Raw genomic sequence first — 27,923 nt, 5'->3', positions numbered from 1 at the left:
TCTAATCGGTTAATCTCCAAAATTTGAGCCAGCGTCATGTGGTGTTATATTAGGGAAAATAATATATTGTGTGTCATGTCAACATTGGCGTTGGACTATCACCAAACGTGGACTTTTTTTTATTTATAAGTACAAATGCCCTTGATATAAAAACAATTATAATTGATAAATGCAATTATCTCACCTCCCTATCAAAAGTAGGCGTTTACTCCGCCGTTTATTTTAACACGAGACTGGAGCAGCTCTTGTTGGGATAGCATGAAACGAAGCTGGGATATAATGAAACGCACTTTACGGTTGCGAGTTTAAATACATCTGGCTCGTCGGTAACGTCTCAGGTAGTGTGAGCCCTCCTCTTTTGCCCCCCATCCCTCGTGCCTTGGCTGCGCAGTCTCGTCCTCGCCATTTCCTAGCAGAGTGAGACGTCCTGCTCGCCCCCTCCCGGTCTGTGCGCCGCCTCCTCTCATTGGCTCCTGCGCGGTGTCTGCGACGCAGCGTGTAGTCCCGCCCACAGTCACACCGAAATACGAGTTGAGGAGGCAGAGGAAGCGGCAGACGAGAGCAGCGTTTACGGTGTACCTCCATATTAATATCGCCTTTCATATTCAACAATATACTCGGAGAGGAATTAGCTGGAAGCCAGAAGGACGCTAATTATTTTTACCGACGAGGTGAGTCCGAAACCTGTGTTTTCGTGGGTAGTATTCCCCTGTTTTTCCCCATTTGCAGATGTGCCCGATGCACACAGGAGATTATCTCCCGTCTCGCTGGGTCTCCCCCCCCCCTCCAACCTGTTCACGTTGCCGTCCGACTCGCTCTGTTCCGAGGGATGACGGCGAGCCGCCGCCGGAACAACAGGCGAGCCGTTACATCGGCGCTCCGTTAAAACGCGTTTCCAACCGCCGCGAGTAACTGACGTTGGCACGAGCGCGAGCGCGAGCGGTTCAGTTCGAAAAAAAAGAAAAAAAGAATGGAGTTCATCGCCGCTTCTCTCAACAGCGATGCGACATAACGACGAGGTTTTTCCGCACCGTGTCTCTTCGTGTTGCCGGCCGCAGAAACGTCCCGGAGTCGGCTGTGTTTTTTTATTGTTGTTGTTTTCTCTCGCGTTGTGTTTACTCGCTAAATAATAACTTTTTGGCTTCCGGCGACACGTTAACGAAACGAGAGGCCTGTCACGATAACGTTGCATCGTACATTGCCGAGCTAAAACAACCCGGGTGCATGTTGTCGAATGGCTTAATTAAAGCTGGATGGATTTTAATGCAGCAATGCAAATTCAAACTTCTCCCCCTCCCCCCCCCCAAAAAAAATCCTTAGGTCTTTATATACTGATAAGTTACCGGTTTTAGATCATAACCTCATTGTTATGTGTAATAAACAACTTACAGTTTCATTAGAGGACTGGTGATATTATTATGTATTGTTTTCATTTGCTCTAGAGTTTTAAACACGAAGCCCTGCACGCCGGCTGAAAAGGCCCACCACTGTGTTGCATCTGTGGCTCTCTCACGACATACTGTCTATTACAATTTATTTTATTTTTCCCCTGTCTGAGTCTCCACATGGCAGATCCATCACCGTCATCCTCATCAATTAGATCCGTCATAGGGATGTAGCCGCAGGTGTTTCACCATTCAGGCACCACGTGACGGATGGCAATGTCACTGGTGGCCATGCGAAGGTCACCCAGGTGGGAAGTGCAAGAGAGTGGACATCAGGTGTTTTTTCCCCAACTACCTCAAAATACCCGGTCATCATATATATATATTTTTAAAATACATGTTCTACAGTTTCCCAGTAAGAACTACCAGGAACAGCGGGGATAGCAAAGTAATCATAGTTCTATGAAATGTATTAAATACCTTTTTAAGTAGGTCATTAAAACCTTTTGTATCAAGTACCACAGGCACAGAATACACAATCTATATGTTAGCCTTAATTCTGGTATCTAATGGTTTACATTTTAGTATGTTATCGTTTCACGTGGGGGGGTTAAATTCAGGTGTTCTCCCACAATGTCCCCAGCAGTGTCACGTGATCTGTGTGGCTCGAATGGAGCTTACACAACAAGCAACCCCCCCGGGGGCGTTTGTTGTCACTGACAACACTGGCAAAAGGCAAGTGGAGACGTGAAACGCGAATGCACCGCCGCTAAAGAAACGCGTCTTCCTGCACGTTGATCTGTAAACCTGTTTTGCTATTGGGGGAGGAAGAGCAGACGGTGGGTTATAGTTTGGTTTATTGCCGTGTCATTGGAAGCGATCCGCTCCTGGTTGATTATTAGACCAACCTCGAAAACCTACTGCCTAACCGAAGGGAGTGGCACAAGTTGTTAATTAAGCCAATTGTGAAACCCACAGGAAATGTGTCAGCCCGCACTGAAGTTTGAATAATCAAAAATGTTTTTTTTTGGGGGGGGGGGTTTACTACAATACTTTGTTTTAAAGCTGTCACATTTTCTTCATATTCTTTTTTTTTTTTTTTTTTTTTTTTTTTTTTTTTTTTTGAACTCTAGAGGGATTTCACCATCCACAAGTGCTCCAAGAAATTCAAACAAACTCGCCCGAGCATTCAAAGTGACGACCAAAGTCGGCATAATGCAACCGTACTTTTATATTGCATTCATATATAAAGTATTTTCAATGTGTCCCCATCAAGAAGTGACACGATTAAGGTGCCTTTCAAGCAGGTATTACCACTTGCACGTACATTATTGCAGAGATTACAGAGCGCACATAACAAGTGGAAGAGGATTTCTTGCAGGGATGAATGTCAGGATGTGAGGGAATAACGCTCACTGGAGAGACGCAGACAGTAATTAAGCCTTGGCGCTGACAGTCAGTCTGCCTGGTGTTCTCTCCTACCTCAGCATTACCGCGTCTCCTGGTTTGCCGGCCCCGTGGGGCAAAACATCACCTGCGCCGCAGACGTGGACAGTTACCGGGACGTCATGGCTGAAAAATAGCCCTGTGTATTTCGGAGCTTCTTGTGTTTTTGTAACCGGACTGCATCTGTAAGTTAAGCTGCACCGGGTCTCGAGTTTCAGCCCAAGTCTTTCCACAGCAGGTTCAGGCTTTCGGAACAAATACATGCTCAACATCTGCAATAATATCAGCAGGTGGTGGGGAGGAGAGGCGGAGCACAGGTGGTAAGCTTGTTGATCCAAAGTGTTGGATCCATGCCACGCTGGACCTCCTGTATGTCTCTGGACCGTCCTTCGGGTTCCGCTGTTAATTTTGAAGCTCACATTTTTTTTGCGTGAGTGTGAGGCGAAGGAAGTGGATATGTCATCGGCACAAATAAGCGGGCTCACGCCGCACGCCAGGCCCTCCTGAGAACACAAACGTGCAATCAGCATGCAGACTTCTTTACAGCCATCTTACTGAAGGCAAATCATTTCATACGCTCGCTCTAATAGTCCTAGGGATCACCCGGGAAAGTTAAACGCTCCAGTGGTGGTGAGTTTTTCTTCTGTGACAGAGCAAATGGCAGTTACAGTGCTATGTGTTATGACTCATTTGATGCATTATTGCTGCATTGAATGCTAACGGGAGCCGAGTGCAACCTACGCTGGCTGGGAAAGCATTTATTGTTGTGATGATGAGAGAATAACTTTATGTAAATGACAGTGACAAAGGTCGTTTGATTTAAGAGGCACCATAGGCAGAGTCTAGGATTGTGTGTGTGTGTGTGTGTGTGTGTGGGGGGGGGGTTGTGGTTGCCAAGGGCAAGATAAGGGGATGCCAGAGAAGCCACCTCTGTGTTTCTGTAGGCGATTGAGTTGTCAGTAATCACTGAGACGGCCACGCTGACCATAACTCTATTAGCAGAGGCCGGGGTCCTGTGAGGCAACAGGCCTCTTAGCACTGATTCATGCACAGAAACACACCGACTCGAGAGGTCTTCGCCAGGGCTCTCATGTCTCTGTGCTTGTGTTTTAATATTTTATGGGAGCGTTTTCTTAAGTTTCTACCCAGCTCGATGAACTGATTCTCTAAGTGTGTGTGTGTGTGTGTGTGTGTGTGTGCGGTTGCCAGGCTACACAGATGGTCTCGCTGCTGGTTGCGCAGCTGCCCTTCGGCCAGCCCGACCGCAGTCAACAGATCCTGCTGAGCCTCGAGCAGGACACCGCCGCTGCTCTGGAAACGGCCCACTCGCATCAGCAACCCACCACACACACACACACACACACACACACACACACACACACACACACACACACACACACATAGCCCCCTTCTCGCACTTTGTCTTCTTGTGCTGTCTACACAACTAAGCAAGGCAGAGGAAATCCCCGCAGACTGAGCGGCAGCGAGCCTCGTGCAGCGAAGTAGGGCCAGGTACTCTGTTAGCAGCACTGAGGTCCGACAGGCCAGCAGCCATTCAGTCTTATTTATCACCGGGTGCCAGGAGAGAGCCGTACAGGCGGGCTCTCCCTTCTCTCTGACCTAGAGATTCATCGCCACACGTCTGTCTCTTGGCGCCCCCGTTGGTAGTGATACGTTTTATTTCTTTTACCTCATCCTCCCTCCGTGCCTTTCTTTGTGTGAGACCTGTCTTTGCTAGTGTGTGTATTGATTTATTGATTATGTGTGTAAGGTAGCTACAGCGATCTAAATTGCTGTTCTCTTATAAGTCTATTTATCATTGTTTTGAAAGGATCTGCTCTGGCAGTATTTGGAGTCAAAGGAAAGATGAAAAACATAATTTGTGTGGAACAAGCACTGACTCAATATATTGTATATATTCACCGGTATTGCCATTGTCCACACTTGGAGCTTGTAATGATAAGCCAATAGTGTCTTTTTATGGTTAGATGATGTGACCAAAAACCGACATTATGTAAACCGTAGGATGGAAGGGAAAGTACATATGAAAAAAATTGCATGATGAGTAAATTTAGGGCAAATTAACAATCCAGTCTTAGTTTGTATTCCAATACAAAAGAAGAAACGAGGGAAACAAACAAAACACGTAAATCCTTAAGTCTCAAAAATTGATATGCAGCTTAGTGCAGGGACCACTTCTTCTGCAGGAAGACCAAAATAGACTTCTCTGACTGTGGGGCTGTAGTACAATGTACTGAGCAGGGAGGAACATGGCCTTCACACACACACACACACACTCAAGGCCTTACAATCATACACATCCAAAATTCATAACATGACCAAGCACACGTCCTTGTCTGAAACAGGCCTAATGGAGGATTAGAGTTCCTGGTTTTGCTGGTCCGAAACATTACTTCCCCGGGGGAAAATATTGCTGTTGGTCTCCGGGTCTGTATTGGCGCAGTAAATCCAGCATGCCGATGGTAGATATGCCGAATATCTTTTATGAACCAAAGCGCTGTCTTTAGGAAGCCACTCGGTCCTCAGAGACTGTCTGGCTGTGTGCGTTTTTCATAGAAGAGGTGAAAGCATTCTGATGATGCCAATGGATATGTGGTTGTAAATCAATTCAGTGAAGCTCTTTAATCTCATAAGACCATTAGCAGAGAAAGTGGCCCCTCAAGGAATAAGGTAATTCTTTAAAAGCCCTCAGAGTAATGGGAGGGGTCTTGCACTCTGTTGCTTTGCAGGATTAGAGGTGTGTATTAGTGTATACGTGTTACTGTGTGTGTGTGTGTGTCGCCGAACCTCAAGTTCATTTTGGCCATCGGCATCTTGGGATTTTTTTTGGCAACCAAGTGACAGGCGAGGGTGGAGCTGAGTACAACCCAATGGGACATTTTCAGGTGAGCAAAAATATGACGACATGTTTTCATTAACTGAAACGGTTCAAGTTGTAAGAAGAAAAACGACTAAATGGGACCATAATTTACCAAATGAACATCATGCTGTATGGATGAATAATTGAAACTCGTGACGGACCATAAACTCATTTAAAATATGTTTACAGAGGGAACAAATCAAGTGAGAAGTCATTTTCCTCATAGACTTGCAATCGATCAGAGGAGTCGCCTCCTGCTGGCCATTAGAAAGAATGCACGTTTAAATGACATCTGCATTGGCTTCACTCTTCACTCAGGTTGCCGCCTGGTCTTCATGTGGACTTTATTTGTCTGTTTAGATTGGGTGTCTTATTTGTGAGCGCCACAGGGGCTGTCCCCAATTCTGGAGTCTGGAGGTCAGGGTTTAGGTGTGTGTGTAAGAGGGGGGGGGGGTTGGCAGGTGCAGTGGCTGCCATGTGCCAATGAGCATCTTTGCTGATGAACCAGCCTTCTCCTCACGGAGAGAACGATTCATGTGATGGACGATCACATTTCCTCTATTTAATTAAATAAATAAAACTAAAATGCATTTGTGAGGCTCATTAGACACGTTTTGAGAGATGTGGGCACACTTATTAAACATCACATGACGTAGTCGTTCGTCTCTCTCTCCTCCGTCTTGTCCTTTCGCGGCAGCACCCGCATTATTGTGCGTGAAGACATCCGGTCCAAGTACAACCTCTTCAACATTTTTATCACTGGCATGTTTTGAGTTATAGCCGGCCGGCAGCTCAGGATATTAAATGTGGGTCTGCCTTCAGATTCGCTTTTCAAATAAGGGACGAGTCAATTATAGTAATGCAGTATTTAGCATTTAATAGATCTTTTTAATCTGGGAAGGATCAAAGGCAAGGCCGCTGTTCCGAGGAAGATTTGTTTCTTGTCTTAGTGGTCTTAAAATAGTTTCTCTTGCAGATTGAGTTGCTTTTCTTTTTCATGTCTTCTATTCAGTTGTTCCCATACATCTGTCTGTGTGTGTGTGTATCTGTGTGTGTCTGTGTGTGTGCACAGCCGTTATGTGACCGTACACCTGAGCAGGATCGTATCCTGACGCTACCGAACCAAGTGTTATCAGTTCGGGTGGCGCTCCACATTTTGAGGTGGGATATATCAGATAAGAATAGACTATTTTGAAAAGATGTCATGACAGAAGAAGATATCATCGCAGTTTCTGTTAAAAAGAAAAGGGGGGGTGCTGTCAGCTTGTGTCAAGAGAACCGTATTAGCTGTGAGGAGGATGATGGAGCCTCTGGAGAGCAAGCTGTCATTTAATTAAGTAGATGTGCAGCATGGGGAGCTGTGTGTGTGTATGTGTGTGTGTGCTGACAGTATCGGCAAGAGGTGGTCTGTTCTATAGGCTTTCCCACAATGGAGAACAAAAGAGCAGGCTCCAGATCAGGACGCCCTCCTCCTCGGACCTACCCCCCCTCGCCACAGAACCCTGAAAGTATCCTGGTTGTTATCACCCAGCTTGTTGTTCACCTGGCTGTTTAAATATATTCCCCCCCCCCCCCCCCCGTCTAATTCTCTTACCAAACCGCCCGGTTCAGAGCAGTAATCTGGAACGGAGACTTGTCACAGTCCATTAGCTTTACTCAGACTGTTAACTGTAAACAAAAGTTTGGCCTGGTTGCAAAAAAAAATTGGAAGGAAGAGAAGTTTCTGATGACGTTCCCCCTAAGATGGGAAAGTCTCTGACAGGAAGGCGTCTCCACACTGGTGACTGTGCAGGGATACGTTGTGTTCACGCATCTGAAGCCCTGACGGCAGGACATGGAAGTTAGGCTGCAGGCGGGTTATATCACTGGGATTTGTGCTGGCCTATTTTCTGTTGTGAAGTCTGGTCAAGTGTCGACTGGTAGTAACAGAGTAGGAGCTTTTTATTTGAGATTAGTATTTAGCTATTTTATTCGCAAGTTGTAGTGTTTAATTATTCTTGTTTGCTTATTTTGGTTTGATTTAAAAAATATATATATATATATATATATATATATATATATATATATATATATATATATATATATATATTAGGATAGCTGTTTCTTTTGATTTAATTATTTGTTGTCTAGATATAATTAGTCTTTTGGTTGTTCATTTGTTTGTTAATTGGGTAACGCTGTGGGCACCTGGGGTTGTATGTAGGAGGAGGCCGGTACAGGACCAGCATGCACCTGGGTAGGCCTATGGTTTTTTTTTAACCCGAGCATGAGAGGCAGCATTAGGAGGTCCTCTGTTCTTTTGTTTGCTTGTTTTGTTTAGTTAAATAACTTATGAGAAAAATAAAATCCTGTATGGACGATGCATTCTCTTTCCTGCGTAAACCACAAACTCACAGTGCGTCAGTGAGTTTTGGACAAATGGCCATTACATTTCTTTAGTATATTTTGTAAGATGACACTTCTCCTTGCTGGAATTAAATTGGCAATTAGCTGTGGCCCAAATAAAGAGTAGGATCTTTTGATTAACGCAGCCCGTTAAGGTGAGTCCTTCAGGGGCGTTGAAGGCCTGACTGAACCTGGTCCTCTAAGGGAGTCTAGAATCTAGCTCTTTTTTTTTTAAGAAAAGCTGTCGGGAACGGTTCGTGCTACCAGAAAACCCCAAACATAAATTTAACACGCATCTGTGCACTTCATGGTCTGCTTTCCAGCCATAAACGCTGAGCCTGTTAAGTGTTCATTTCAGAGCCGATGCACTCAAAGTGGCACAAATATATTTCTACATGGAAATCAAACATGCGTCCCATTTTATCACACCTTTTACGATATTGTTTTATTTGAGAGTTTAATGTAAACATTTGCTGTAAACTTCTCCCCACTGCAGAGGGTGACAGTGTGTGTGTGTGTGGCCAGTTATGGGTTCCTGCTTTTATATCACCACGGCAACCAAACTTTAAAGAGACCCAGAGGTAGGTTAATATGAGGTCACCGTGGCGACATTCACCTCTGTCAACGTGGAGCCGAAGGAGGTCAGAGAGCCAAAGCCGTGATGTGAATGATGATGACTCCGGGTGAACCGCTAGTAGTCACGGTTGCCATGGCGACCGAGCGAAAAAGGGAACTAATTGAAAGGGCTAAAAGTAGGGTCGGCGTCACAGCCGGGCTCTCAGTCGTCCACCGCGCAGCCTGCCTAGACCTCCTGACGGCCCAAGGTGAGATTGATAGATAGAGAGAGAGTGGAGGAGGAGGGAAAAGTGGGAGGAGGGATGTGTTCATCGATCACTAGCTGCCATCTGCTGACGTGGCAGCTACTGGACTCCTTTTGTGTTTGCAGAGACACCAAATATCTACAGCGAGTGTTTGGGCACGCGCCTCGGCGTCCACGCACACATGCACTCCGGTGGCTGCAGCTCAGCATCACAGCGAAGGCCCCTCCCCCTCGCGGTCGTGGAGACGGGATGGAGTGTGCCAGGTAGACGCCAAGTGCTTGTCGACCGGAGAGCGAGGGATGCTAAATAAGTTAGCCGTTTATTAAGCTGAAGTATTTCAACATGTCAACAAACAATTGTGTCGGAATTGCAAACGTGTCCGTTCCCCCAGAGGCCGCGCTGACACTGGGCTGTAGTGAAGGTTGACCTTTGCTGCGTAGAAACGGGGCCTCGTGTGGTTTTCCTCCCATTTGTGTCCGCTGCCGATTGGTCACCCGGCGCCGCCTCCTTGTCTCTCGCCGCGTGGCATTGTGTAGCGCTGAGCGGCGGCTAAAGCAACGCGTAGGGAATTGGAACCTGAAACACAGATGTGGGGAGGTCATGTGTGAGAGCCGTCATGCTATTCGTGTGTTACTCATTTGCAAGCCGAAGAGCAGAGTGAAACCAATTCCAATGTCAGGGGGTGGGGGGGGCATTTGTGAGAGCGATCCGGCACAACAGACGAGGCCGTCGGGGACTTGTTCTCCATCATCGGCGCTCTCAACCCGTCTCCCATTCACTCGTGGTTTGGTGGGAATGTGGGACAAAGCTCGCCGCAGAGATTGCAAATGGCATTTCCCTCCTGCCACCCGGGACCAGTTCGCCTGATCTTCTATTCCACATGTTGTGAGCTTCTCTCTCAGTTCTCATTCTCTACCACTATTTATTCCCCCCCGACTCCTTGCCTCACATCTGTCCCTCGGGGCTAGCCCGGCTCAGAATAAACATCGGCAACCAGCTTTGTCTCTATGGCAACCGCCGCGCATGCTGAACGGTAGAGCTGGCATGAAGTAGGTAGGAAAGAGTGGCAATGATGGCGCATGTTACTAAATGGGCTCTGATGTTAATAACAAGTGATTCGGTGCATGATTTAGGGAGTCTGAGATCGGCGAGCACCAGATGAATCCCAAAGGAAGAGGCACAGAATGATGGTAGTTGCCCAGTGTGAGGGGTCAGTGGGGTCGGGCTGTGAAAGCCACCCCAGTCAGTCTGTCAGTTGGTTCAAGCTTACCCTGACCCCGTCTCCCTTAACACCTCGATTACCTGGCTAGGCTGTTTACAATTAAACCGGCTTTGGCCTCCATCCCACTTTCTGACAGCCTGAGGAAATGTTGGATTGATCCAGCCAATCCGCTCAAGCATGCAGAGTATTTGTTTTTCTTCTTTTCCTTGTTCGCTTATCTAAATAATATTTAGTTCCACCATTGAGCCGGATTTGTCAGCAGGGAGTTTGCTGGGCATGTTTTCACTCCCCATGCTGATGGCCGAGTACTTCCAAAATTCCATGTTTTCTGCATATTTTTTTTTTTTTTTTTCCTTCTGTAATTTAAAGATTGTGCTCAGTTGTACCCATCTGCTTCCCTGGTTGTTTCCAGGCATGGTGCAATCTGTTGGCAAAGCAGGATGACCTCTAACCCGATTCATGTGTCAACAGGCAGCTATCTGTACGGATCTGGTAACAGAGATATAATATGGTGTTACGTCACCATTGCTGTTACCTCCCGCTGCTGGCTCGCTGCTAGAATGACCACTAACCAGCCCTGAAGGTTATCTGACACCAGCATCTCAAGGTCGTTCCAGGGGCTTGGCTCTGACTCAGGAAATGATTATAACCGCTCCTCCAATTTGTCTATTCCGCTGCTCAATTTGCCCTCACTTCTTGTTTTGTCTTATTTGCATTGTGTGCTGTAAACTCCGTCATTTTGCATCAAGGCTGTTTGTAAGAGCGTTGACCTAGAAGAAGCAGACGTTCCATCTGCTGCTATGTGCAACATGAGCCGCTCTCCTGGGCAGGGGCAGGCAATTCAATACCCCTTCCTGTCCTCACCTTGAGCAAACAGGAGAGGCCGAAGAGGTGCCGTTTCAGGGAAAGTGGGGGAGGGGGACACTTTTGTGTCAGTGTTCTTGTTCTGTAATTATGTGCAGGGACACACGGCTGGCTTCAAGGAGAAAACAAATGAGGTGGACTTTAGAGCTTCTTGTTAAACCTGGGCTGATCCATCTCTGTGTGTGCGTGTGCGTAATGCATGTTTGCACACCACCTGTGTGGACAGGAAGTGTGACCTTTCCTGGAGGACTGATGAAATCCCTCCGTTCCCCCTTCCCAGCCGGCTCATGTGTCGTCATATACTGCACAAATCACAGTATGTCAATGTGGACTCGAGACAATGAGGTTTGAGAGAAATGCTATCGCGGTGGACTTGTGACCTGCTGCCTCCTGCTTCCATCCCATACTAATCGATCAGTATCCTCCTCCTCGCCCCCCCCCTTTCAGAAGCTGGGAAGAAAATCCTCACAATGTATTTTGCTTAACTCACTGTCGATGCTTTTTTTTTATTAACGTAAAGTAATATGTTTTCTCTTTTCTCTTCTTGGGCAGAGTTGTTTACATTGACGAGACAGGAAGATGGATGAGCTGCAGGATGTACAGCTGACTGAGATCAAGCCGCTGCTGACCAATAAGGTGAGTTGTGGGAAGGTCAGCACAGTTTCTAGCTGCTGAGGCAACAGGCACCCAACTCCTGCACCTGAGCCAACATGCAGACTCGCACATTCAAACTAAACCGACATGGGGTGCACATTCGTGGTGAATTGAGCGCCCCATATGATCCTCCCAGGCAAAAGCATATACGCTAATAATAGACGAGGCAGGAAAACTCTGCAGTCCTGTTCATCAAAGTGAATTATTAAAATGCGCTTGACTGTCGAGTGTGCAAAAGAAAAGAGGGGAGAGGGAGCAAGTGGAGAGTAGAAGAGAAGCGTGGCGTTGAACAGAAGACAACCGGAGAGTCAGAAAAGAAAGACAAGCAGAGGACGAGCAGAGATCAAAGGAGAAACTTAAAGAAAACTCATCTCTTTATTTTTAAGAGATTGGAAGATTGTAGCAAGTGAGCGACTGCAAAAAAAACACAAGGACGTCTGGAGGAGGGGGGGGGGGAACTAATGGAAGATCAAAGCTCTTCTGGCCTCCTGTCTTCTTCTTGCCTGTTCCGTCTCAACAGCTGATTAGCTGATGAGAAAGACCGTTTTGTTCTCTCTCCAGGCCAAAGTCACAGACAGTCAGGGGCGTGCAGCGCCTCAATGGAGAAGGGAGTGGGGAAGGATCAGGTCTGAGGGGGGAGGGGGTCACATTTCTCCTTGAGCAGCTGCATACTGCATATTGTAGACGTCTTTTTGACAAGACAGGGTGGGGAATATACACCATTCAAAAACAACAAGGATACAGATGCTGACCTCTCACACCACCTAGTGGCGGCTCTTTCAAAAGACAAACCAGGAGTCAGGAGCAGATGGAGATCATGACACGATAACCGTGACGAAAGAGGATTATCATTTTCTCTCTGATCCTTTTTTGCAGAGGCAATTGGAACACGTACTGATTTTCACAACGATAATACATTGGCGACTGATGATGCACCCAGGAACGAGGAGCAACTGAGTTCTGTCTGCAGCAGCAAAGTAGCCAGTAGACAATAAAGAGCAACGTAACTCTTAAGTGTAATGGCCGTCTGCGAAGACGAGGGTTGTAGTTTTGTCGCAGTACCACTAAGTTCTGTGTAAAACCGATCCGTGAGCTGCTTCTAGCCAGCATCAACATGGTCGTTGCCTTGGCTGCTAGTTGGCTAGCTAGCCAAGGCAACGGCCATTCTATTTTGGACCGTTTCTATTTTAGTCTACCAACAGTTTTGTGACAAAATGTGACTTCCTTGATGTTCAGAATTATATTTTAAATATATGTATGCTGGACATTCTCCTGTCTATAAGCTCGTACATTTCTGAGGCAGCGGACCTTCATTAAGGTGCTTTCTAAAAACGCGGAGTATTTTCTTCGCGGTAATATTGCTGACATGCAACACTTTCATCTCGTCTCTGGAATAGATGAAGCTGAATATGAATCAGTTCTTCAGCTCCTGAGAACTGCGTTACAGCATTGGAATAGTGTGGACTTTGGCCAGAGACGTGTTTTTATTCAGTTTTCTGCTGCACGGTTATTCCAGCAGGAAGAAGAAGAAAGGTAGTGCTGTAAAGCCACCATCTGCCTCTGCACCCCTCTCCACCTGCCTTATTTTGACCCCCCCCCTCTTTTTCTTTTCTTGCAGAATGCACGCAACTTTCAAGATTTCGACTGCCAGGTGAGTGCTGCTCACTCTGCTCCTACACAAAGCACTGATGGTTTGAGGAGATGCTGGAGTGTGAGTGGAAGGGGGTTGGGGGGGCATTTACGCTTGGCCCCGTTCTCACCCCACCCCCCACCCCCACCACTGAATCCACTTGTTTGTTTGACCTACATCTGATCATTGTTTCTCACAAAATCCCATTTTATTTGGACACTACCCGAGTGTATACACAAGACAATACTGAAGAGTGGGCCATTATTGGTTGGAATGTCAATTCTTGGCTGGTTGTTTTAATGGTTAGTGTGGGTGTATACCCGGGACTTATGTGAACTTAATATTATTTCTGTGGAACGTGGATCATTTGTATTGATTTTAAAAACCAACATACGATACCATTGGTGGCCTACTTGTTTTAATTTAGGGCGGGGTTTTGAAGAAGATTTAGAGATTAGCATTGTGTTTGCTTGTTGTTATAAACACAAAGCATTAAGCGCAACTTAGCTCGCTCTCTCTCTCTCTAGCTCCATCTCTCTCTCTCTCTCTCTCTCTCTCTCTCTCTCTCTCTCTCTCTCTCTCTCTCTCTCTCTCTCTCTCTCTCTCTCTCCCCACGTCACTCTACGTCACTCTACTTTCAAATCCTGCATTTAAGCAGAATACTTCAAAGTAAAAACTGGTCTTCCTGTGCCGGGCTTTAACACATCATGGCCAGCTGTACTGTTCAATCCCTCTAGAGAGCCTTACAGTGTCTACTCTTCTAGTCAATGTCAGGAAGAGGTATCGCCGACGAGCATTAATAGTTGTGTGAGCTGGTGTCTTCCACAGTGAGATTGTGATTGTTTCTGCGTGACAGAATCTGTGCTTGTCTTTCCACCAGTCGGGTCTTTTATGTGATAATGGATGAATAATTATCATTCAAGAAGAAAAAAAGTGTATTAGCCTTGAGTATGTTCTGTTCCAGGTGCCTTTTCTTTGATGTTTTTGTTGGCATGGTGAGGGGGTGAGGGGGAGGGGGATTGCCGACCCTCTGCCCCTGTGCTATGCAATTCTCTTTTTTTTTTTTTCTTCCTGAAAGGAGTCTTGAGGAGTGACTTCCCACAGGCGAGCGCTCTGCTGTGTTTCACAAGCATCAACATCGCTGCAAAGGGTTAAATCTTTCATCCCTCTCTCGCTTTCTGCAGTCACGGCTGCTCCCAGCATCCCACCCGAGCTAAATATAGCTGCTGCAGGCAGGGGAGGAGAGTAAAGCGTGTTAGCTGGAGCCGGCGAGCTACAAGCTCCAGTCCTGTCCTGCTTCGTCACTAAAACAAGAGTCAGAAAAGAAGCCGTGCCCTCACTCGGCGTGTTTCAGCGTCCTCCTTTTTGATTTAGTTATTTAGTTAGAGGTATACTGCCATTGCGCTTAAAAGACAGAAGTGTACTAGAATTTGTCTTTGTGGTATTGGGGGGGGGGTTATGTGTATTTGACCTCATTTCCATGGCAGCCATTTTGACCTCACACGGTCATGGTCTTAAAATAATTATTAAGGCGTATCCTTAAACAGCTGATTCTTGAACGGGTATTTGTAAAAAAAAAAAAAAAAAAAATTTTTAATGTCCATTGAAATAATGTTACTTCAAGATGGAAATAATGATAATCAGCCTTTTTCTTCTTCTTTAAGACGGTTTCACTTCACTCACAGCAGGAAAATCACAAGTGTAATTGATTAAAAAAAGACTCACTGCCAAGGTGTTATTAATAAGTCAAAGTTTATGTTGTGTAGGGGGTTGAATTGGTATTTAAGTGTCGGAAAAGGCTCATCTTGCTGGTTTGACATGAAATGACACCGGCTTCATCGGGATGTTAAAAATCAATTTAAAAAAGAGCCAGTTGTTGAAATAAGGACGTCATTGTTCCTGACTGCCACACACATTAATAATAGAACAACAACTGGAGCCCACATGCAATACAAGGCATTAGCAGCAGGCTTCCTATGAATATATAGTATCTGTGTGTGTGTGTGTGTGTGGGGGGGGGGAGGCGGCGTCCTGGCGAGGCGTCCTGGCCTTACACCATCACTCTGACATTCCAGCAGATGGAGGACAAATCCAGCTGCTCTCCTCTTGGCTGGTACTGAAGCGCCTACCGCAGGCGGTTCCTAGGTACTGCAACAATCGCACCTGCATGAGGAGAGCGTTGTTGGGTGTCGTGGTTGGTGGTGGTGAGGTGTGGTCAGAGAGGAGAAACTAGAGGGGGTGGTGCTGCAGTCTTGTCTCTTAAGATGTCCTGCTTACATCACTGGGGAGCGAAGAGGGGAGGAAGGTGTGAGTCAGCCTCACACACCCGTGAACACCGTGTCTACCTCACGGAAATAGAAATGTCTGACTGTAAAAAAAGAAAATGTTTAAATAGAATATCTCAAGGGTTGAAGGTGTTTTGCTGTGGGGAGCAAAAAGGCTGCGCTGTATCTGTGGAATCTGGCTTTATGTGATGTTTTTCTTGTCTCCAAAATGTTTTGTGACGTCATTATTAGATCATTCTTTTCAAACGTCGTCCCTACTAGATAAAAGCCATCTGCAGCCTCGTGTCTTTGGCTTTTTAAATCCTCACCGCCTCATGACGCTCAGCAGAGGGCGCCATAAGGCTGTCCACGGTGTGGCTGCAGGGCCGCGGTCTGGTGTGAGATTTTAGATTTAGGGAAATGCAGTGCAGTACACAGGGGTCGCTGAGTCCCCGTCTTAGAAGAGGATCAGGTTGACCATGTGATGTGACGCACTGGGCCGTGTCATGTGCGCGACAGTTTAAAACCACATGTTTCCATGAGCTTGTGCAGTTGTTGTTGTTGTTGTTGTTGTTGTAGTTTTTATATGCTTGCATGTCAAACCCCCGGTGTCTGGCTGTGTGAATGCAAAGCTGAGCATTGAACTGAGCTCTGCAGACTGTCCCGCTGACACGTGACTCAAGCCTGCTCCTGTGTCCGGTCACGACGCATCATCTCCATGAGCCCATGTGACTAAGAACACGTCCTCTGGCATAACGTCACAGCGTACGCACAATTTTGTCATGTTCTCGATCGGATGACGGGAACTAAATAAACTGTAACTACGTTTTGTTAAAATCCCTCTCCTGTGCAGATCATACTTGTAAGTACGGTACTTGTCATACCTGTATTACTTTATTCATCTGAACTGCATGTGTTATCTGTCGTAATGCACATCCACTACATGTTGTGTGAGTGGCACCCTCTGTGCGTTAGGTCAGGAAACATTTAGAGGAGAAACATCAGTACGCAACCGAACATGCTGCAACGACGACCGACCAATGAAGCGCCCCTTCTCTTCGTGATCCCACCCCCTCTGTGCTGTTTGCGCGCGTGCCATTGGCTGCACAGAGCAGTCCGCCTCGAGCGGAGACGTGATGCCTCACACTGCTGGCAGAGGAGAGTCGAGAAGGGGGAGATCAATAAACTATGAGGATCAAATGATTCAGATCCTTTCATGTGGGGCTGTCAATGGGAATACAAATAGTTCATTGTGTGTTCATTTCCCGGGAAGCTTAGAGCATGCTGAGGGTTATCTTTTGAATGTCAACACACTACGAGCCAAAATTTGCTGCAAAGCTATTTTTGGTGTATATCAATCAGACTGCTGCATTTTACGCTAGTCCTGCTGAGTAACTATCTTTGAAATATAGAAGTTATTAATGGGGTCTGACTATGGATATTCATGTTTAGGGTGTTTCTCGTGTGGCTGCTGAGGTCACTCGGTCTTCTTCCTCAGCAAGGTGAAGCTGACGTGAACCTGGAGACAATTGTTGCTGCATCTCAGTGATCAGCAGCCATTTTGCTGATGCGGTACACGGTCCAGGGCGAGCTGTCAAGTCGGCCTCCTCTCCTCACTCCTGACGTCAGGACTGCCTCTGCGTCGTTTGCACCCCTTCACCCCTCTCTGCCTCCCACTTCCTCCCACCCGTCTCTCTTTTCTCCTCTAAGCCCCACCCTCTCCCTCTACCCACCTGACCCGCCGCAATCCAATTAGACGCACCGGTGGCAGGCTCTACGTACGCGCTGTGACTACTAAAGCACAAACTGCAGTCTCACTCTCCTCCCCCTCCGTCTCTTCTCCTACTCTCTTTCCTAGCTCCCGTCTCCGTCTCTCTCTCTCCCTCTCTCTCTCTCGTTCTCTCTGCATCTTATCCATACACCCCCCCCTCCCCTCCCACCACCACCACCACCCCCCTCTTCTGCTTTCATTCAGATTATTTACCCATCTCCTCCTCAATCCGCTGTGTCTTTCTCCTCCCTCTCTTCTTGGTCTTCCTTGTCGCTGCTGCTCTTGCCTCCTCACCCTGCATCCCTCCCTTCCTACCAGTGCTCCCGCCTTCCTCCTCCTCCTCCTCCTCCTTCTTGGAGATCTTCAAAGCTGCCCAGCACACACTTGCACATAGCACAACACACTCCTCTCCTGCGTGGGAAAAACATGTCAGCTATTCTGGACCTGGACCAGATTGCATGCTCTGGGAATGGAGTGGTGAGTGACAAATGCATCTTGCCTGCCTTGACACACCTGGCTGGGTCCTTGCAGCTTCTGGAATGGAGGTTGTTGTGCGGTTTCCCCACAGAAGGGGACGGCAGCTGGCTCCAGCATGTTGAAAGGCTGGTGGGGGTCTTTGCTGGCTTCGCTTGTCACCACCTTCAGCAGAAGGCTTAGACTTTGGGGCTTTTTCTCTCCGGGCAGCTGCTAGCGTGGGGTAAACATTTGGTATGTGTGTGTGTGTGTGTGTGTGTGTGCCTACAGGTCACACAGTGCCCATGTGTGTGCCAAGGGTGCATTGGTGAATTTTAATGTGGTGATGTAAAAAGATGCATGTGTGTGTTTGTCTCTGTGTGTGTGTGTGTGTGTGTGTAGTGCTCAAGTGTCTTCCACAGCCAGTGTACATAGCTGTCAATACACAGCGTGTTCTATCAGTAGGGTTGTTGGTATTTGTGTGTCACGTTTCTGAATACTTTTGTGTTCATCCATACCTGAATGTGTTTCACCTGTGAATGGCTGTGGATGGTGCAGAGTGCCAGCATTGTGTTCCTTATTTTGTCAGCACTGAAAATAGGCAGGGAGGTCACTCATCCCCCCCCCCCCGACCCCCATACACACACACTTTAGCGACAACACACCAAAACCACTCCTTCCCTCCCCTGCAGAGACTTTTGAGTGTGTAGTTTAAACCCACTGCATCGATGACACACACGCTTACTCTACGTGGGCTGTGCTGGTGTCACAGAACCTGAGATGATCCCCCTGGAGAACGTGCATAAGAGACGTGGATGTCTTGCGTATACATTGAATTCATTTTCAGGCTGCTGGCTGTTTCTTGCCCTGTAATGCTGCTCTCAGGGCGTGGAAAAAAAACAGGGAGGAGGAGGAGGGATTGATAAGAGAGGGATTGCGGGAAGAGGAACAGCATGACATACTGCTCTCCTTTTCTTTTTCTTTTTTTAACCTCCCCAAACCCCAAGTGCTTAGCTCCATGTTTTCCCCGGTCGACCTCCTGGAGCCCCTCAAACCCCTACTCAGTATTCCTGTCTCATCTACACACACACACACACACAGTTATTGTCCAACTACTAACCACCAGGAATGTATCAGAGAGGAAAAGGGGTTGCTGCCATTGCAGTGCGCTCCCTCTTTATTTCCCCTCTAGCTGTCCGGGCTCGCGGCCCCACCCCACGGCTGTTTTTCGTGAGCTGCCGCTGTGTGTCCATGTCATACCCGTGTGTGTGTGTGTGTGTGTGTGTGTGAGCTCAATACAGCTTTTAAACTACGCCATGGCTAAAGAGTCTCCTGCTTTACCCCCTTAGCATAGCCGTCTTCTGCATGATTCCCCACCCGTGTTTATGCGAGGACATGGCCGGAAAGGCTTGAGGAATCAAAGCAAAGCGCCCCTTCTGTTGTAAGGCACATACCTCTGTTAGTCATACAGGACACCCCCTCAACCCCCTCCCCCCGTGTTCACTCTCTTTCCTCCTGTCTCTGTCACTCTTTCCCTGCTTGCTTTCACGCTCCGTCCACCCCCACCCCCCCTTCCACCTAATGTTGTCATGACCTTTTTAATTGTTCTATGACTGGTGGGTCGTACATGTACATTACCAACACACACGACACAAAGCGCGCATTCGCACAAATGTTTTTGTGTTGTTACTTAAGAGCGACGCCTCCATTTCTACAAAACCTCTCTTTCTAGAACGTCCTTGACTCTGTCCTTGTCTCAAATAAAAGAAAGAATCGGCAGCAACACAGCCATGATGAGATTCCACACACACACACACTCTCTCTCTCTCTCTCTCTCTCTCTCTCTCTCTCTCTCTCTCTCTCTCTCTCGCACCAGGCCGAAATTGCGAAATCATTTTGTTATCTGGGAAAAGGTGAACGCAAGGCTTCCTGTCAGCAGGAGACGTTCTTCTGGGTTTCTTCCATTTCAAGTTGGGAGGTTATATCACAGTATCGGTAGACTGGAGCAGTCAGCATGGGGGGGGGGGTTTGGCTTCGTGTGCATAGTTTTCATGTTTTGTGCGACTGACGCCCACACAAATGAAAATATCTCATTCTGTTGCTGACTAGATGAGCCCCCCCCCCTTTTGTGACACTGTCCATTACAGACTGCAGATGCAAATGACTTCAGCCTTGTCCTTGTGTATCTGCCTTTATCTCCTTGAATGTGAGATTGTGACACACATCCATCACACAACATGCAGGGGAAACGGTCCGAGTCACACTCCCTCCGTGGCAGTCAGCCATAACCGGTGTCTCTCGTCCGCCCAGGCTCTCTCTCTTTTATTATTGATGACCACTGGGCCTTGAGACCAGGCAGGCGCTGGGCCCCACACAGGCTCTCCTGCTCTGAGCAGCACACACACACACACACACAGCTATGCCATGCACACCCTTGTATGCAGCACCAAGTCATGCTGACCTTGGGGGTGTGTGTGTGTGTGTGTGTGTGTGTGGCTGTGATTTGAAAGGAAGTCTGGAAACGGACTTCACTTCCTGTATGTTTCATCACTTCCTAATTTTGTCACTTCCTACTTCCTCCTCTGATTATTTTTTGGCCCGTCATCTTCAAACTAATGCCCCCCGATTTATCGTCATCTCATTTCTCGTGTCTAATTAAGTGTTGGTGGAAATTACCCAGAAGCCATTTAATGTGTTTTTTGTTGAGTCACTCGCGTGCTGACGCGAGGCATCCTTGTGCCCCGTAAATAAATGGATTCAAAAGAAAGCGATGGAGGGAATGAAGCCGGTGTCTTTTGAATGTGAATGTGTCGTTTTTTGCAGAGTCATACTTATGAAAGACCCGAGGATTTAAAAAAAAAAAGGGACTATTTTCCCAGAGGAAAAGACATCCCGTTCTGTGCTTTGTTCAAGGGCAGAAGGAATGTGTGGTGGAGAGCAGGCGTACGCTTCGCATCTCAATCTGAGATAGAAACCCTGAATGCCATGTTGTGGCCGGCGGGTGTTTACTTGTCTGATTGTTGTCCACGATCGGTATGTTATTGATTCTGTCTTTTTATTCAATGTAGCTGTAACGGTTCTGTGTGCCTGTTGTGGTGAGAACCTGCTTTGAGCTCGGCTGAGATGATGTTAACGTATAAAGGAAAAAGCCCCCACAATATACCTAATAAACCCCAAATCATAAGGCTGTTTTATTATCAAAAAAGAGAGAATAAAACAATACTCCAATTAATTTACGCTACTTTGTGCTATTGTCCCTGTTGTATTGTCTCTGTGCCACGCAACTCCATTGATGTCCCAAAAATAGTTTATACCACTTCCAATTTTATACTACTTTTAGAAGTTATTAGCCAGGTTCAACCAAATGGCTCCTTCATGTGTTTAAGGCAAAACTATATCGCGCTTGAGCCACAAGGATATAATTCTTGCTTTTTGTTAATTTATGCATTAACGCCAGAAGTGCTTTAAAAACGTGACACAGACGGACAACACACACACCTCACATTAAAGTAGCGGAACATTCAGTTCATCTTCAATTCTTTTACCTAAAACATGTATTTGTGCATCAGTCTCACAGTTCTTCTTCTCCTCCTCTGTGGCTGCAGGAGCATGACATTGAGACTCCTCATGGCGTTCTCCACGTGACGATGAGAGGCGTCCCGAAGGGCAATAGACCCATCATCCTCACCTATCATGACATCGGCCTCAACCGTGAGTCAGCACCAAGATGGGAATCAATACACGCTTCTTTTTTTTGTCTAAACTCCTGAACTGTTTGCACTTTTCCAGACAAGTCGTGCTTCAACACCCTGTTCAACTACGAGGACATGCAGGAGATCATGCAGCACTTTGCAGTGGTTCACGTGGACGCGCCCGGCCAGCAGGAGGGCGCGCCTCCCTTCCCCAGCGGGTACGTTAGCGGAGCACATTTCCACCAGCGCTAATGTCGGAGACGTGATCCATTAATTTAAGTCGGAATGAAAAATAAGCTTGTATTTAATTTGTTATTGTCCACCCTGTTTGTCAAAAAAAAGAAAGGTGTATGAGTATTTAGAATTAATTAAGTTTCTCTGGTTGTTTGAAACAGGAAATGACTCACACTGACTCACCTGCGTTTCATCTTTCTCCAGCTATCGCTACCCGACCATGGACGAGCTGGCGGAAATGCTGCCCTCTGTGATGACTCATCTCAAGTCAGTAGTGCCCGTGTTGATAATGTGCTTGAACTAACTATCCCTGTCCAGTCCCGCGGTAACCGCCGGTCTTCTCTGCAGGGTCAGCAGTGTGATCGCCATCGGCGTGGGAGCGGGGGCGTACATCCTCAGCCGCTTTGCAGTGAGTCCCCCATCTCTACCCGAACGCCCACACTTTCAACGCCATTCTTTTTTTTTTTATGATCTCACCCCCACCCCCCACATGACCTCTCGGATTTGCCTGTTTTTATAATTGAAGGTTTTCCGGTCACACGGCTTGTTACACTGAACATTAAAGCCCCCCCCCCCCAATCAAGCCCACACAGGGCTTCAGGTTCCTCTGCAGTCTGCTGCATACGCTGCCGTTCCCCAAATGATTTATCACCTTGGTGATTCTCTCCTTTTTCAGTTGCTTACATCTTGTTTCGGTGAGGCTAAAATAAGCTTCCATGCGTGTACGACGGAGCAGAAGGAGCTCGACGTGACAGAGTGGAGCAAGAGAGCGCTGAGAGATGAATAATGAAGAGAGAGAGAGAGAGAGAGAGGGGGGGGTGGCGGTCAGGGGTAAAAAGGGATGCTGCAGGGTTTAGTCGTCATATTCCCAGACTCTCTCTATGGAGGAGTCTGCTCTTGTTTGGAATTAATGAAGAACATTGATTCCGAAAGGCATTTTCTCTAACCGGCTTGGAACAAAACGAGGTTACCCGTGATGGGTTTATAGCAGCTGTTGCTGCGTCGCATTTGAAAGACGCATCCGCAGTATTCCCTCAACGTGTCTTTAGATTTCCCTCGACATCCTCTTTCTGTCTTCGGGCAAATCCAGAATCGCTTAGTTTAAAAGCCCAGGATTCAGACACACTTCACTTTTCACCACTTCAGAAAACTCTTGAGTGGTTTAATCCGATACCTGCAGAGTTGAGTGGGGAATACACAAAACCCAGAGCAAAAAAAAAAGATCATTCCAAACTTTTGTAGCTATTGACGGGCATGACTCATTCCTTTTAGTTCACCGGACCGGACTGAACCACGCTGTCGGATCAGAAAACAGAACGCTCGCCACAGATGACCGCCGCGTACCACGTAGGAACTGACTTTCTCTTCTCTTCCCAGCTGAACAACCCGACCCTGGTGGAGGGGCTGGTTCTGATCAACGTGGACCCGTGTGCTGAAGGCTGGATCGACTGGGCCGCCTCAAAGGTCGGTGGTGCCGCCGCAGCATGAACCTAGGAGGTCCTCGGCACGCTCTGCAACATGCATGAAGCTGTTCAATAATTAACCAGTTCAGTTTCCAGCCATTTGTCAGGCGGTTATTAGTGAATGCTGTGCGGTCGTGTCCTACTGATGTGGACCGCACAAGGTTCTTCAAGGGAGAACGTTCTTTGACACGTTAGTGTGGCACTAAATCATGGAACCACGATATGACCTTGGTCCCATACGGATCAAAATCCCCACGCTTCATCTGTTCACAATTTATAAACGCAAACGATAAGAGAGGAGATGTTTCTTTATTAACGGTATGTGCCCACAATAACTACTACGGTCGCCATGGCGTCCTCCACCATATGACTTTTTTCTGTAATTGCGTCCTTCATGAAGGTCAAAATCAAACACTAAAGCTGTCGGTACACTACATGGAAACACAGACATGGTTATATAGCCACAACCATGAGGTTTACGACGTGAATAAAATAATTTTAAAAAGCTCTCGTTTCTGTCTTCTTCTCGTGTGCAGGTGACCGGATGGACCAGTAATTTGGTGGATATCATCATGGCTCACCACTTCAGCGCTGTGAGTTTCTCCTGCAGTACATTACTCACTGTGTGCTCATTTCTGTCATTTCTGTTTCTCCTAATAAGCAGGAGATAAGTGACCTTTTTTTTTTTTTTTTTATTGACGCTGACGGAAGCCAAAGAGGCTTTTCTTGATTTCCCTCGGTACCCTTTGTCTCATCTCGCTCTTTTAACACGCATTTTATAATTATTCTATTTCTGTCCTCCTGGATATGTAGACGGGTCGATTGTGACAAGGAGGTTACAGACTGTGTTAATAACTGCAGTGCTGAAGTTTAGCATACTGTGTATATACTAATACTAACTTTACTCTGCTTAACCAGGATGAGCTGACAGACAACCTGGAGCTGATCCAGACCTACCGCCTCCACATCGCCCAGGACATCAACCAGGACAACCTGGCCCTGTTCTGTGGCTCCTACCAATAGTATGAAGCCATACATTAGTATACACTGTACATGAAAAGCTTTGTAAGCAGCATTTTCCCTCAGTCGTTGTGGTCCTGATCACATTTATGAGTACGGCGGTCAATTCTTCTTCCGGTATCAGAACGTGTAATAAGCCAGATCTGAATATAGAAAGAAGCAAACACTACAAAGAACAAGGGTATAATAATAAATCCTGAGGTGCACAGAAAATCTGCATTTCTGCCGAGTCGCCTTTCCATTTTTATTTTTTTTTTGTTGCAGAATCACATTGTTCCCGCTCCGCTAACTAAATTCTAATTTGTCTCCCTGCACCAGCCGCCGGGACCTGGAGATCGAGAGGCCAATCGTGGGTCTGAACGAGGACACAGTTAACACATTAATGTAGGTTACCGAGGCGACACTGACGAACGTTTGTCTCCCGAGTGCACGGTTTTTAGGATATTTTACGCCTCGTCTTCTTTTCCCATCCAGCTGCCCAGCGTTGTTGGTGGTCGGCGACACATCCCCCGCTGTGGAGGCTGTGGTGGAGTGCAACTCCAGGTTAAATCCAACCAAGGCCACACTGCTAAAGGTGAAGCTTTTTGCATTGGGTTGATGAATAAAAAAAACAATATATGATGTCATTCATTTTGCCCGAACGAAGACGTTATTAATGAGACCGATGCTTTTTCTCCAGATGGCTGACTGCGGAGGCTTGCCCCAAGTTGTGCAGGTTTGTTTTTCACGTTTTTTAGGTTTTGGTTCATTTCTGAAATTCTTTTGTCTAAATCATCTTCTAACTTTGATCCTTTTTTTTTTGTATCTGCTCACAGCCAGGGAAACTTGCCGAGGCCTTCAAGTACTTTGTTCAGGGAATGGGCTACAGTAAGTACACACGCTCGCAGGTATTTTGCTACTTGTAGTTTGTCAAAAGATCTAAAATATTACCAGTTCAAACTAGTCGCCTCTATATTGAATGTCCAATAATTGTTTACAGGCCAACATTTCTTGGGGTGACGTGTTTGTGGTCGAGGTTTGTCTGCGTTCGACGAATTTCCTGTTGACGCGAGAGCGATCGCAACAGTAACTTAAACAAGGATTGTTTTCACTGCGGTCGCCAATGAGTTGTTGCTCAACACCCCTGCTGGAGGGGTTTGGACTGCGGCCAGCAGTGCATGAAAAGACTCGGTTCTTTGTCAGCCAGGTCACGGAGAGGCAGCCCGAGCAGGCTCAGAGGACGCTAACGCCATTTCCTCTCTGCTCTTTGCAGTGTGTGGTCCCCACAAGCCTCAGTAGGTGAGGTGTGAGCGCTTCTAGTACGACTCGAGATACGCCGAACAGCAATTCACTTCCTGTTCTGTTTGAAGTGGGCGTAAAAAAAAACAAAAAAACTTTGTTTTTTTTGCCTGGTGTGATCTTTTTTTCTCTTTCTATCCAGAACTGTTTAATGATGCAGTCTAATCTAGAGAGACTCAAAGTGCATACTTAAACAGGCCTCCAGGTCATTCATCCGCAAAGAAACAACAACAACAACCCCATTTCTGTCAGACCGCACTGACTTTCAGTACACCGACCAGCCTCTATGGATGGATGAGGTGGTGAATGTAGGTTTTTTTTGCCCACAGATGACTCCCGTCTCTGTGTGTCTGGTGTAAATCTGTAACGCTAACTCTCTTTTGCTCTCTCCTGTTCCCAAACACCTTCACCGTGGGAGGCACCCCTGGGTGTAGCCAGTACCTCAGCGCCTCAGTGTTGCTTTAAAGGCCACCAGGTCCCCCTGTTGAGTAAATGCCACTGCAGGATTAAAACTGATTAAAAAAAGAGAGTGCTTTCACGCTGAGAAAGTGTGGAAAATAAATCTCAACACCTCAGCATGTTTTCTGAAAGCGGCTTTTCTCTCATTAACACATTGCAGCAGCGTGAAATGCAAAAGAGAGAACAGGAAATGAAGAGTCTAGTTTGCACACGTTAGGATGTCTTATCTGTTGTTGATGGCAAACCGCTGTCCTTCTGTCCTCCAGTGACCACAATGCAACAGGTTATCAGAAACGCACCGCGGTGGAATAAAAGGCAACACGAGAGCCATCTTTTCAACATTTCTTCCTTTCTCCTTCTTTCTTCCTTCTCTGATCATTGCTTGCAGTTCCCTACGTTCTTCTCAGCCACCTGAGCAGCGATTCAGGTATCGGGGTATTTGAGCAGCAGCCAGACTAGAAGGCTTTGAACCCCCCCCCACCCCCCACCCCCACCCCCCTGGCCTCGTGCTACTCCACAGCGGATGAATGTCAATGTATGCAGATACCTTCTCCAGAGAGCACTGGTTCACATTGGTATTCAACAGCAGCTCCGTGTGGTGGCCACACAGTGAGGTCGTCCTGCATACATTCACCTCCCTGTCGGCGCTTGTCCCGTTAGCATGGATTCTAGCCTCCGTGTCCTATTTTTGCTGCATGACGTGCCGGCTTCCTCGGCCCCTTCAGTTGGATTGCTGTGTTCTGCTGTTGTAACTGCTTTCACTGTTGCGTTTCTCCCTGAAACGGTGGACACACATGCAATGATTTTTTTCTGTTGCATCATTTTGTTTATTTTATAGAATTGGTTGCATGGTACGCACTTTTTGTTGTCGTTGTTGCCGTCGTCGTTGCTGCATCTTACGCGTGGTCTCCGTGCCGTGGGAGTGGAGGGTTGATACGCCTCTCTCTCTCTTTCAGTGCCGTCAGTAGGGATGACTCGCCTGGCGCGCTCACGCACCACCTCCTCCTCCAGCATCACCTCCATGGACAGCAGTCGCAGCCGCAACAACCTCAACAGCCTGCTGGAGGGCAGCGCCCTGGACAACCAGGCCGGCCCCCAGACCCTGGAGGTGTCCTGCTAAACTCTTCACATTCCCACAGTAACTTATGTGCCCTCTCTCTCTCCTCCCCCTCTCTCTTTCTCTCTCTCTCTCTCTCTCTCATCCCGCTCCTAAACAACTCAACGCCAGGGGGATCTGTAAGGAACTATGTGATTAGAAAAAAAAAAATGTAATAAATATATTAACAGATGCATATTATTGAATATTTAATACAGTGTCACATTCTTACCAGAAACCATACTCACGGTCAAATGTGTTGCGTATTCAAATGGTTAAACCATATCATTGTCCAACCCCAAAACCCCTTTCTATTTATTTTTTGTTCACATTGTCTTTGATTTAAATGTCTCCACACACAAACACTATAGAAATGCTCCGTGTGTGCTTAACAACACGTTTACACTCTGAACTGGTCTTTCCTGATCTCTAAACATTGATTTTTGAGTCCCTGTATCTTTTGTGTTTTTAATCCTAACCATATCGCGAGGCCCAATTAGTCACAAACTATGCCGAGGGGCCACTAAACATACTGTAGCTGCAGAACTTGGGGCAAAGGGATGCATGGGAGAACCAGTGACGTCGGTCAAAGTAAACTAAAGCTGTGGAGGGAGCATTTAGTGTCAGTAACTCGTTCACGTCACGCACACTCGTTCATTTTGTATTCTTTTCTTTGTGTCTGAGCTCGTCTCCTCTTCTTTCTGCTTCAGTGTTTGATGTTTTTGTTCAGTTGAATAGATTATTCTGTGACGTTTTAACAACCTGCAACAAGTGGGTTCTGATGTGAAAAGTACCCGTCACCGGGTGCCTCTCGCTGTCTGCTGATTCAACCCATTTATATTACTACTGAATAAAGGTACAACGTGACAACGTGTCTAGTGGTTTCATTTATCAATACGTCTTCC

At 46.9% G+C, this 27,923-nt stretch overlaps 1 protein-coding gene across 8 annotated transcripts; it reads left to right on the top strand.

Moving 5' to 3' along the window:
• Positions 1-496: 496 nt before the first annotated feature.
• On the top strand, positions 497-27,885 carry ndrg3a (ndrg family member 3a). 8 transcript variants are annotated; one of them, XR_004609528.1, is made up of 17 exons: positions 513-671; positions 11,557-11,640; positions 13,277-13,309; positions 21,382-21,487; positions 21,566-21,686; positions 21,907-21,969; positions 22,051-22,111; positions 23,080-23,166; positions 23,702-23,758; positions 24,084-24,187; positions 24,504-24,569; positions 24,660-24,759; positions 24,865-24,900; positions 25,001-25,052; positions 25,438-25,463; positions 25,606-25,771; positions 26,879-26,991. XR_004609528.1 is itself a non-coding variant. In XM_034533758.1 (16 exons), exons 2-16 carry the CDS (start codon positions 11,584-11,586, stop codon positions 27,040-27,042), a joined length of 1,146 nt encoding a protein of 381 aa, XP_034389649.1. In that variant the 5' UTR covers positions 511-671; positions 11,557-11,583; the 3' UTR covers positions 27,043-27,885. The 8 variants fall into 8 exon arrangements, 5 of the variants coding, with proteins under 5 accessions (XP_034389650.1, XP_034389649.1, XP_034389654.1 ...); XR_004609529.1 differs by having other exon boundaries at positions 25,165-25,463; XM_034533758.1 differs by lacking the exons at positions 25,438-25,463; positions 25,606-25,771 and adding an exon at positions 26,311-26,349 and having other exon boundaries at positions 511-671; positions 26,879-27,885.
• Positions 27,886-27,923: the final 38 nt, after the last annotated feature.

Source organism: Cyclopterus lumpus, chromosome 5 (assembly GCF_009769545.1).
Source record: "Cyclopterus lumpus isolate fCycLum1 chromosome 5, fCycLum1.pri, whole genome shotgun sequence".
NCBI classification, from domain to species: Eukaryota; Metazoa; Chordata; class Actinopteri; order Perciformes; family Cyclopteridae; genus Cyclopterus; species Cyclopterus lumpus.
The sequence above is the reverse complement of the archived record's forward strand: the minus strand, read 5'-3'. Positions and strand labels throughout refer to the sequence as shown.

Coding starts and splice junctions, on each gene's coding strand:
- ndrg3a (XM_034533758.1), top strand. CDS start 11,584: ATGGATGAGCTGCAGGATGTACAGCTGACTGAGATCAAGCCGCTGCTG. Junction 21,488..21,565: donor TCATGACATCGGCCTCAACC/GTGAGTCAGCAC, acceptor GCACTTTTCCAG/ACAAGTCGTGCTTCAACACC. Junction 24,570..24,659: donor GACACAGTTAACACATTAAT/GTAGGTTACCGA, acceptor TTTCCCATCCAG/CTGCCCAGCGTTGTTGGTGG.